Source organism: Salmo salar, chromosome ssa11 (genome assembly GCF_905237065.1).
Source record: "Salmo salar chromosome ssa11, Ssal_v3.1, whole genome shotgun sequence".
NCBI lineage: Eukaryota > Metazoa > Chordata > Actinopteri > Salmoniformes > Salmonidae > Salmo > Salmo salar.
The window spans coordinates 49,019,805-49,032,167 of record NC_059452.1 but is presented as its reverse complement, the minus strand read 5'-3'; the positions used below and the strand labels follow the sequence as shown (position 1 = coordinate 49,032,167).

At 42.8% G+C, this 12,363-nt stretch overlaps 1 protein-coding gene across 16 annotated transcripts in view; it reads left to right on the top strand.

Moving 5' to 3' along the window:
• The window catches only part of LOC106576577 (probable E3 ubiquitin-protein ligase HERC1), a 196,604-nt gene that overhangs the window by 60,608 nt on the left and 123,633 nt on the right, over positions 1-12,363 (top strand). For 14 of the 16 annotated variants that reach the window (XM_045689728.1, XM_045689732.1, XM_045689736.1 and 11 more), the window contains exons 21-25: positions 417-531; positions 869-989; positions 1,491-1,662; positions 2,661-2,783; positions 7,777-8,014. In XM_045689728.1, the coding sequence (XP_045545684.1) occupies positions 417-531; positions 869-989; positions 1,491-1,662; positions 2,661-2,783; positions 7,777-8,014 (769 nt within the window). The remainder of the gene's footprint in view (positions 1-416; positions 532-868; positions 990-1,490; positions 1,663-2,660; positions 2,784-7,776; positions 8,015-12,363) is intronic. The other 2 variants (XM_045689735.1, XM_045689740.1) reach the window with 2 other exon arrangements.

Sequence of the window (12,363 nt, the reverse complement as noted above, 5' to 3'; positions counted from 1 at the left end):
CTCTATTGAATGCTCCCACAGTTTATTGAGTGATGCTCGCTCTCTATTGAATGCTCCCACAGTTTATTGAGTGATGCTCACTCTCTGTTGAATGCTCCCACAGTTTATTGAGTGATGCTCGCTCTCTGTTGAATGCTCCCACAGTTTATTGAGTGATGCCCGTTCTCTGTTGAATGCTCCCACAGTTTATTGAGTGATGCTCGCTCTCTGTTGAATGCTCCCACAGTTTATTGAGTGATGCTCGCTCTCTGTTAAATGCTCCCACAGTTTAATCAGTCTATTCAGTTTTTCAGTTCATTCAGTGTAATGGAGAATCAGCATCCATCTTTGTTTCATGACGGTGTAGTTTAGAATAACCAGAGTATTATTCCTGCTGTAATATGTAGTAATATCCATGTATTTGTCTTGTGTTCCAGACTGGGACAATGCCTCTCTCTGTAATGAGACCTTATTGGACACAGTGTCCAGGTTTGTCCTGGCTGCTCTACTGAAGCATACCGGCCTGCTGGGCCAAGCCTGTGGAGAGGGCAGGTAATACTACTGCACACCCATCATGGTTCTGCCTTCCCAATGGCACCCTATTCCCTATATAGTGCACTACTTTAGACCAGGGTCAGTAGGACTCTGGCACCCTATTTCCAATATAGTGCACTACTTTAGACCAGGGTCCGTAGGACTCTGGCACCCTATTCCCTATATAGTGCACTACTTTAAACCAGGGTCAGTAGGGCTCTGGCACCCTATATGGTGCCATTTGACACATACTTATTCTGGAGAGTGTTGGTCTATGCTACTGCACATGCATTGTCTATTTGATGTGGCACGCTTGGTTCACCAGTCAGTGTGTCTGTGTATGTGTTTCCACCAGGTACCAGCCGTGTAAGACGCTGGCTGAGGTGTACCGTAGTGTCTACAAGGTCAGGAACCGCCTGCTAGCCTGCAAGAACATGGACGTCATCCAGACACGCTCGTCTTCCCGGGAGAGGAGGGTAAGGGACCTGGCTCTTCTTCAGTAACTGGTCCGCTGGTCCATACAACATCCTTTCAGTTCCACCTCAGGGTCTACTGCCTTATTCCAAATCAATTCTTAACCCCCTACATCCTAGACACTTCAGTAACTGGTCCGCTGGTCCATAAAACATCCTCAGGGTCTACTGCCTTATTCCAAATCAACCCTTAACCCCCTACATCCTAGACACTTCAGTAACTGGTCCGCTGGTCCATAAAACATCCTCAGGGTCAACTGCCTTATTCCAAATCAACCCTTAATCCCCTACATCCTAGACACTTCAGTAACTGGTCCGCTGGTCCATAAAACATCCTCAGGGTCTACTGCCTTATTCCAAATCAACCCTTAAACTAAAACGCATCATTTGTTGGCCGTGGTATCGTTGAGGTTTTGTTTCGGTATCGAGTATCGTGATACTAAACCTGAAATTCTGATATCGTGACAACACTTTTAACGGGTGTTCGGTGTTGTGCCCGATCAGATTTCAGACAATCAGGACTCGCTGGAGATGGACCCCCAGGAGCACTCGTTCACGAGGACCATCGACGAGGAGGCGGAGCTAGAAGAGAGGACGGACCGAGAAAGGGAGGATGTGCATCAGGAGCAGGATGAGGAAGAGGAGGAGAGAGAGCACGAAGTCATGACCGCTGGGAGTGAGTAGTTCACTTTACTGCATGGACACAACACTCTTACTGAATGTACTCCTACCAAGACACACACTGAATAGGCTGTCACTGAACACACTGCTACCTAGCAGACTCATCTTCCTCTTCCTCTTCCTCCCTGAATTCACTTGGACTGAATATGTTTAAAACACTGAAGAGCACATGCAGGGAGTGAATGCATGGGAGAGGGAGAAGATGGTTGCTAGTTTTGATGTTACTGTGACCTTTGGTCCATATAGAGTCTAAAGCATGGTCAGTTAACTGAGCCAACCATGGTCCTGGGTAATGTGACAGTACAAACTAACCACAATCAGACTTTGGTCTCTGTTGCACACCGGGGTTGTATTTCTAGTGACAGGATGTGGATGTGATAGCAGTGTAGACTAAAGGTTATTACTACAAACTGAAGAGGTGATGAAGGAAACTACAGTTAACGGCTTCAGTAACAGCTGAAAACACACATTCAGCGTGGAGTTGACCTGCAGTGTGTACCAGTTTGGCGGGTTTTGACCTCGTTGCTGCTTGCCACTGTTATTTACATCTGTCTCTGTAACTCTGGCTACGACAAGGAGAACAGTTGGGACCCTCCTACTGGCCCTTGGACAAGTTCAGTCCCAATAATATTTGATTTGATGTTTGTAAAAATTTAAAGGGAATTTGCTCCAAAACAAATCTGTGAGGACTTCAAATAGCACCTAGCTCTTCTCCTGACCTCTGACCCTACGGTGCTACCAGTTCAAACCCTATAGCTGTAATCAATAGTAGGGCTATGGCTCCACCTAGCCGACCAATGGGCACCCAAAGGTACAGGGATAGGACAAGGGGACCTGGGTTATACAGCCTTGAATGAGTCTTACTGTAGTCCAGCAGGACTAGCATGGGTTAGAGCTTCATTAACCTACGTCACAGCGTGGTTTAACGCGCAGCTTCCTTTAACCCGGCGCCCTGTGTGATGTCTCTCTGTGTCTGTCTGTCGCACGGCACAGAAATCTTTCAATGTTTCCTCTCAGCGCGGGAGGCGGCGAGGAGCCGAGAAAGGGAGAGGGCCAGCAGCAGCGCCGGGGGAGGCCTGACCTCAGGAGGAAGCAGAGGAGGAGGAGTTGGGGGAGGTAAGGGGAGGAGGAGGTGGAGATGGAGGAGGAAGGGGTAGGTGAGGGGGAGGTAAGGTAAGGAGGAGGTGGTGGGGGTGGAGGGGGTAGAGGAGGGGGAGGTAAGGGAAGGAGGTGGAGGTGGAGGAGGAAAAGGTTATTTTCAGTATAATATAATATGTAGCTATGAGGAGGTGGGAAGGTTATTTTCAGTATAATATAATATGTAGCTATGAGGAGGAGGGGAAGGTTATTTTCAGTATAATATAATATGTAGCTATGAGGAGGAGGGGAAGGTTATTTTCAGTATAATATAATATGTAGCTATGAGGAGGAGGGGAAGGTTATTTTCAGTATAATATAATATGTAGCTATGAGGAGGAGGGGAAGGTTATTTTCAGTGTAATATAATATGTAGCTATGAGGAGGAGGGGATAGTTATTTTCAGTATAATATAATATGTAGCTATGAGGAGGTGGGAAGGTTATTTTCAGTATAATATAATATGTAGCTATGAGGAGGTGGGAAGGTTATTTTCAGTATAATATAATATGTAGCTATGAGGAGGAGGGGAAGGTTATTTTCAGTATAATATAATATGTAGCTATGAGGAGGTGGGAAGGTTATTTTCAGTATAATATAATATGTAGCTATGAGGAGGTGGGGAAGGTTATTTTCAGTGTAATATAATATGTAGCTATGAGGAGGTGGGAAGGTTATTTTCCGTATAATATAATATGTAGCTATGAGGAGGGGAAGGTTATTTTCAGTATAATATAATATGTAGCTATGAGGAGGGGAAGGTTATTTTCAGTATAATATAATATGTAGCTATGAGGAGGAGGGGAAGGTTATTTTCAGTATAATATAATATGTAGCTATGAGGAGGAGGGGAAGGTTATTTTCAGTATAATATAATATGTAGCTATGAGGAGGTGGGAAGGTTATTTTCAGTATAATATAATATGTAGCTATGAGGAGGAGGGGAAGGTTATTTTCAGTATAATATAATATGTAGCTATGAGGAGGAGGGGAAGGTTATTTTCAGTATAATATAATATGTAGCTATGAGGAGGAGGGGAAGGTTATTTTCAGTATAATATAATATGTAGCTATGAGGAGGGGAAGGTTATTTTCAGTATAATATAATATGTAGCTATGAGGAGGAGGGGAAGGTTATTTTCAGTATAATATAATATGTAGCTATGAGGAGGTGGGAAGGTTATTTTCAGTATAATATAATATGTAGCTATGAGGAGGAGTGGAAGGTTATTTTCAGTATAATATAATATGTAGCTATGAGGAGGAGGGGAAGGTTATTTTCCGTATAATATAATATGTAGCTATGAGGAGGAGGGGAAGGTTATTTTCAGTATAATATAATATGTAGCTATGAGGAGGTGGGAAGGTTATTTTCAGTATAATATAATATGTAGCTATGAGGAGGAGGGGAAGGTTATTTTCAGTATAATATAATATGTAGCTATGAGGAGGTGGGAAGGTTATTTTCAGTATAATATAATATGTAGCTATGAGGAGGAGGGGAAGGTTATTTTCCGTATAATATAATATGTAGCTATGAGGAGGGGAAGGTTATTTTCAGTATAATATAATATGTAGCTATGAGGAGGAGGGGAAGGTTATTTTCAGTATAATATAATATGTAGCTATGAGGAGGAGGGGAAGGTTATTTTCAGTATAATATAATATGTAGCTATGAGGAGGTGGGAAGGTTATTTTCAGTATAATATAATATGTAGCTATGAGGAGGTGGGAAGGTTATTTTCAGTATAATATAATATGTAGCTATGAGGAGGTGGGGAAGGTTATTTTCAGTATAATATAATATGTAGCTATGAGGAGGTGGGGAAGGTTATTTTCAGTGTAATATAATATGTAGCTATGAGGAGGTGGGAAGGTTATTTTCCGTATAATATAATATGTAGCTATGAGGAGGGGAAGGTTATTTTCAGTATAATATAATATGTAGCTATGAGGAGGGGAAGATTATTTTCAGTATAATATAATATGTAGCTATGAGGAGGAGGGGAAGGTTATTTTCAGTATAATATAATATGTAGCTATGAGGAGGAGGGGAAGGTTATTTTCAGTATAATATAATATGTAGCTATGAGGAGGTGGGAAGGTTATTTTCAGTATAATATAATATGTAGCTATGAGGAGGAGGGGAAGGTTATTTTCAGTATAATATAATATGTAGCTATGAGGAGGTGGGAAGGTTATTTTCAGTATAATATAATATGTAGCTATGAGGAGGAGGGGAAGGTTATTTTCAGTATAATATAATATGTAGCTATGAGGAGGAGGGGAAGGTTATTTTCAGTATAATATAATATGTAGCTATGAGGAGGTGGGAAGGTTATTTTCAGTATAATATAATATGTAGCTATGAGGAGGAGGGGAAGGTTATTTTCAGTATAATATAATATGTAGCTATGAGGAGGAGGGGAAGGTTATTTTCAGTATAATATAATATGTAGCTATGAGGAGGAGGGGAAGGTTATTTTCAGTATAATATAATATTTAGCTATGAGGAGGGGAAGGTTATTTTCAGTATAATATAATATGTAGCTATGAGGAGGAGGGGAAGGTTATTTTCCGTATAATATAATATGTAGCTATGAGGAGGAGGGGAAGGTTATTTTCAGTATAATATAATATGTAGCTATGAGGAGGAGGGGAAGGTTATTTTCCGTATAATATAATATGTAGCTATGAGGAGGAGGGGAAGGTTATTTTCAGTATAATATAATATGTAGCTATGAGGAGGTGGGAAGGTTATTTTCAGTATAATATAATATGTAGCTATGAGGAGGAGGGGAAGGTTATTTTCAGTATAATATAATATGTAGCTATGAGGAGGTGGGAAGGTTATTTTCAGTATAATATAATATGTAGCTATGAGGAGGAGGGGAAGGTTATTTTCCGTATAATATAATATGTAGCTATGAGGAGGGGAAGGTTATTTTCAGTATAATATAATATGTAGCTATGAGGAGGAGGGGAAGGTTATTTTCAGTATAATATAATATGTAGCTATGAGGAGGAGGGGAAGGTTATTTTCAGTATAATATAATATGTAGCTATGAGGAGGTGGGAAGGTTATTTTCAGTATAATATAATATGTAGCTATGAGGAGGTGGGAAGGTTATTTTCAGTATAATATAATATGTAGCTATGAGGAGGTGGGATAGTTATTTTCAGTATAATATAATATGTAGCTATGAGGAGGTGGGAAGGTTATTTTCAGTATAATATAATATGTAGCTATGAGGAGGAGGGGAAGGTTATTTTCCGTATAATATAATATGTAGCTATGAGGAGGGGAAGGTTATTTTCAGTATAATATAATATGTAGCTATGAGGAGGAGGGGAAGGTTATTTTCAGTATAATATAATATGTAGCTATGAGGAGGAGGGGAAGGTTATTTTCAGTATAATATAATATGTAGCTATGAGGAGGTGGGAAGGTTATTTTCAGTATAATATAATATGTAGCTATGAGGAGGAGGGGAAGGTTATTTTCAGTATAATATAATATGTAGCTATGAGGAGGAGGGGAAGGTTATTTTCAGTATAATATAATATGTAGCTATGAGGAGGAGGGGAAGGTTATTTTCAGTATAATATAATATGTAGCTATGAGGAGGTGGGAAGGTTATTTTCAGTATAATATAATATGTAGCTATGAGGAGGAGGGGAAGGTTATTTTCAGTATAATATAATATGTAGCTATGAGGAGGTGGGAAGGTTATTTTCAGTATAATATAATATGTAGCTATGAGGAGGTGGGAAGGTTATTTTCAGTATAATATAATATGTAGCTATGAGGAGGAGGGGAAGGTTATTTTCCGTATAATATAATATGTAGCTATGAGGAGGAGGGGAAGGTTATTTTCAGTATAATATAATATGTAGCTATGAGGAGGAGGGGAAGGTTATTTTCAGTATAATATAATATGTAGCTATGAGGAGGTGGGAAGGTTATTTTCAGTATAATATAATATGTAGCTATGAGGAGGAGGGGAAGGTTATTTTCAGTATAATATAATATGTAGCTATGAGGAGGTGGGAAGGTTATTTTCAGTATAATATAATATGTAGCTATGAGGAGGAGGGGAAGGTTATTTTCAGTATAATATAATATGTAGCTATGAGGAGGAGGGGAAGGTTATTTTCAGTATAATATAATATGTAGCTATGAGGAGGTGGGAAGGTTATTTTCAGTATAATATAATATGTAGCTATGAGGAGGAGGGGAAGGTTATTTTCAGTATAATATAATATGTAGCTATGAGGAGGAGGGGAAGGTTATTTTCAGTGTAATATAATATGTAGCTATGAGGAGGAGGGGAAGGTTATTTTCAGTATAATATAATATGTAGCTATGAGGAGGAGGGGAAGGTTATTTTCCGTATAATATAATATGTAGCTATGAGGAGGTGGGAAGGTTATTTTCAGTATAATATAATATGTAGCTATGAGGAGGTGGGAAGGTTATTTTCAGTATAATATAATATGTAGCTATGAGGAGGTGGGAAGGTTATTTTCAGTATAATATAATATGTAGCTATGAGGAGGTGGGAAGGTTATTTTCAGTATAATATAATATGTAGCTATGAGGAGGAGGGGAAGGTTATTTTCAGTATAATATAATATGTAGCTATGAGGAGGAGGGGAAGGTTATTTTCAGTATAATATCACATAACATGTATCTGCCATTTAGCAGATACTTTTATCCAAAGTGACTTGTAGTTTTTGTTTGCTGTTGTTTTTGTTTAACGTATAGTTGCTTATTGTAAAAGGCCTTTGGTTTAGGTTTTATAAAAGCACTTTAAAATATCTATGTATTATTGATTACATATGCTTGCTACAGACCACTCTAAATATTCAACGTTCTTCAGACTGATGGTTTTGTCCAGCTGAAGCAAGCACACCATTTCTCCTCAGTGAAATCACCCTTTCTATATTAATAATGTGTTATTGTTATTAGGGGAGGAGGAGGCCACGACATCCCAGGAGGAGCAGCACAGGAGAGACAGCTGTACAGGGCTGCCTGAGGGACAGGACCTGTACACAGCCGCCTGTAACTCAGTGGTCCACCGCTGTGCTCTGCTGCTGCTGGGGGTCAGCCCTGTACAGGGGGAACTGGGGAAACAGCAGGACGAGGGACACGGAACCTTCCAGTCAGCCGGCCAGGGACAGCAGGACGGGACGGGCTTCAAGACCAGGTCAGAACAACACAACTTCTATGACTGACTGGTCTGGTCTGTGTAGTACTGACTGTCTGTTCTGTGTAGTACTGACTGTCTGTTCTGTGTAGTACTGACTGTATGGTCTGTGTAGTACTGACTGTCTGCTCTGTGTAGTACTGACTGTCTGCTCTGTGTAGTACTGACTGTATGGTCTGTGTAGTACTGACTGTCTGCTCTGTGTAGTACTGACTGTCTGGTCTGTGTAGTACTGACTGTCTGGTCTGTGTAGTACTGACTGTATGGTCTGTGTAGTACTGACTGTCTGCTCTGTGTAGTACTGACTGTATGGTCTGTGTAGTACTGACTGTCTGGTCTGTTATGTGTAGTACTGACTGTCTGGTCTTGTGTAGTACTGACTGTCTGGTCTGTGTAGTACTGACTGTCTGGTCTGTGTAGTACTGACTGTATGGTCTGTGTAGTACTGACTGACTGTATGGTCTGTGTAGTACTGACTGACTGTCTGGTCTGTGTAGTACTGACTGACTGTCTGGTCTGTGTAGTACTGACTGACTGTCTGGTCTGTGTAGTACTGACTGACTGTCTGGTCTGTGTAGTACTGACTGACTGTCTAGTCTGTGTAGTACTGACTGACTGTCTGGTCTGTGTAGTACTGACTGACTGTCTGGTCTGTGTAGTACTGACTGACTGTCTGGTCTGTGTAGTACTGACTGACTGTCTGGTCTGTGTAGTACTGACTGACTGTATGGTCTGTGTAGTACTGACTGACTGTATGGTCTGTGTAGTACTGACTGACTGTATGGTCTGTGTAGTACTGACTGACTGTCTGGTCTGTGTAGTACTGACTGTATGGTCTGTTATGTGTAGTACTGACTGTATGGTCTGTTATGTGTAGTACTGACTGTATGGTCTGTTATGTGTAGTACTGACTGTCTGGTCTGTTATGTGTAGTACTGACTGTCTGGTCTGTTATGTGTAGTACTGACTGTCTGGTCTGTTATGTGTAGTACTGACTGTCTGGTCTGTTATGTGTAGTACTGACTGTCTGGTCTGTGTGTAGTACTGACTGTCTGGTCTGTGTAGTACTGACTGACTGTCTGGTCTGTGTAGTACTGACTGACTGTATGGTCTGTGTAGTACTGACTGACTGTATGGTCTGTGTAGTACTGACTGACTGTCTGGTCTGTGTAGTACTGACTGACTGTCTGGTCTGTGTAGTACTGACTGTATGGTCTGTTATGTGTAGTACTGACTGTATGGTCTGTTATGTGTAGTACTGACTGTCTGGTCTGTTATGTGTAGTACTGACTGTCTGGTCTGTTATGTGTAGTACTGACTGTCTGGTCTGTTATGTGTAGTACTGCCTGTCTGGTCTGTTATGTGTAGTACTGCCTGTCTGGTCTGTTATGTGTAGTACTGACTGTCTGGTCTGTGTAGTACTGACTGTCTGTTCTGTGTAGTACTGACTGTCTGGTCTGTGTAGTACTGACTGTCTGGTCTGTGTAGTACTGACTGTATGGTCTGTGTAGTACTGACTGTATGGTCTGTGTAGTACTGACTGTATGGTCTGTGTAGTACTGACTGTCTGGTCTGTTATGTGTAGTACTGACTGTCTGGTCTGTTATGTGTAGTACTGACTGTATGGTCTGTGTAGTACTGACTGTATGGTCTGTGTAGTACTGACTGTATGGTCTGTGTAGTACTGACTGTATGGTCTGTGTAGTACTGACTGTATGGTCTGTGTAGTACTGACTGTCTGGTCTGTTATGTGTAGTACTGACTGTCTGGTCTGTTATGTGTAGTACTGACTGTCTGGTCTGTGTAGTACTGACTGTATGGTCTGTGTAGTACTGACTGTATGGTCTGTGTAGTACTGACTGACTGTCTGGTCTGTGTAGTACTGACTGACTGTCTGGTCTGTGTAGTACTGACTGTCTGGTCTGTGTAGTACTGACTGACTGTCTGGTCTGTGTAGTACTGACTGACTGTCTGGTCTGTGTAGTACTGACTGACTGTATGGTCTGTGTAGTACTGACTGACTGTATGGTCTGTGTAGTACTGACTGACTGTATGGTCTGTGTAGTACTGACTGACTGTATGGTCTGTGTAGTACTGACTGACTGTCTGGTCTGTGTAGTACTGACTGTATGGTCTGGTCTGTGTAGTACTGACTGTATGGTCTGTTATGTGTAGTACTGACTGTCTGGTCTGTTATGTGTAGTACTGACTGTCTGGTCTGTTATGTGTAGTACTGACTGTCTGGTCTGTTATGTGTAGTACTGCCTGTCTGGTCTGTTATGTGTAGTACTGACTGTCTGGTCTGTGTAGTACTGACTGTCTGGTCTGTGTAGTACTGACTGTCTGGTCTGTGTAGTACTGACTGTCTGGTCTGTTATGTGTAGTACTGACTGTGGTGTAGTACTGACTGTCTGGTCTGTTATGTGTAGTACTGACTGTCTGGTCTGTGTAGTACTGACTGTCTGGTCTGTTATGTGTAGTACTGACTGTGGTGTAGTACTGACTGTCTGGTCTGTTATGTGTAGTACTCACTGTCTGGTCTGTGTAGTATTGACTGTCTGGTCTGTGTAGTACTGACTGTCTGGTCTGTTATGTGTAGTACTGACTGTCTGGTCTGTGTAGTACTGACTGTCTGGTCTGTTATGTGTAGTACTGACTGTGGTGTAGTACTGACTGTCTGGTCTGTTATGTGTAGTACTCACTGTCTGGTCTGTGTAGTATTGACTGTCTGGTCTGTGTAGTACTGACTGTCTGGTCTGTTATGTGTAGTACTGACTGTGGTCTGTGAAGTACTGACTGTGGTCTGTGTAGTACTGACTGTGGTCTGTGTGGTACTGACTGTGGTCTGTGTGGTACTGACTGTGGTCTGTGCGGTACTGACTCTGGTCTGTGCGGTACTGACTCTGGTCTGTGCGGTACAGACTGTGGTCTGTGCGGTACTGACTGTGGTCTGTGCGGTACTGACTGTGGTCTGTGCGGTACTGACTGTGGTCTGTGCGGTACTGACTCTGGTCTGTGCGGTACTGACTCTGGTCTGTGCGGTACTGACTCTGGTCTGTGCGGTACAGACTGTGGTCTGTGCGGTACAGACTGTGGTCTGTGCGGTACAGACTGTGGTCTGTGCGGTACAGACTGTGGTCTGTGCGGTACTGACTGTGGTCTGTGCGGTACTGACTGTATGGTCTGTGCGGTACTGACTGTATGGTCTGTGCGGTACTGACTGTATGGTCTGTGCGGTACTGACTGTATGGTCTGTGTGGTACTGACTGTATGGTCTGTGTGGTACTGACTGTATGGTCTGTGTGGTACTGACTGTATGGTCTGTGTGGTACTGACTGTGGTACTGACTGTGGTCTGTGTGGTACTGACTGTGGTCTGTGTAGTACTGACTGTATGGTCTGTGCGGTACTGACTGTATGGTCTGTGTGGTACTGACTGTGGTCTGTGTGGTCTGTGTGGTACTGACTGTGGTCTGTGTGGTACTGACTGTGGTCTGTGTGGTACTGACTGTGGTCTGTGTAGTACAGACTGTGGTACTGACTGTGGTCTGTGTGGTACTGACTGTGGTCTGTGTGGTCTGTGCGGTACTGACTCTGGTCTGTGCGGTACTGACTCTGGTCTGTGCGGTACTGACTCTGGTCTGTGCGGTACTGACTGGTCTGTGCGGTACTGACTGGTCTGTGCGGTACAGACTGTGGTCTGTGCTGTGGTCTGTGCGGTACAGACTGTGGTCTGTGCGGTACTGACTGTGGTCTGTGCGGTACTGACTGTGGTCTGTGCGGTACTGACTGTGGTCTGTGCGGTACTGACTGTATGGTCTGTGTGGTACAGACTGTGGTACTGACTGTGGTCTGTGTGGTACTGACTGTGGTCTGTGTGGTCTGTGTGGTACTGACTGTGGTCTGTGTGGTACTGACTGTGGTCTGTGTGGTACTGACTGTGGTCTGTGTGGTACAGACTGTGGTACTGACTGTGGTCTGTGTGGTACTGACTGTGGTCTGTGTGGTCTGTGTGGTACTGACTGTGGTCTGTGCGGTACTGACTGTGGTTTTGTGTGGTACTGACTGTGGTCTGTGTGGTACTGACTCTGGTCTGTGCGGTACTGACTCTGGTCTGTGCGGTACTGACTCTGGTCTGTGCGGTACTGACTGGTCTGTGCGGTACAGACTATGGTCTGTGCGGTACAGACTGTGGTCTGTGCTGTGGTCTGTGCGGTACAGACTGTGGTCTGTGCGGTACAGACTGTGGTCTGTGCGGTACAGACTGGGGTCTGTGCGGTACAGACTGTATGGTCTGTGTGGTACAGACTGTGGTACTGACTGTGGTCTGTGTGGTACTGACTGTGGTCT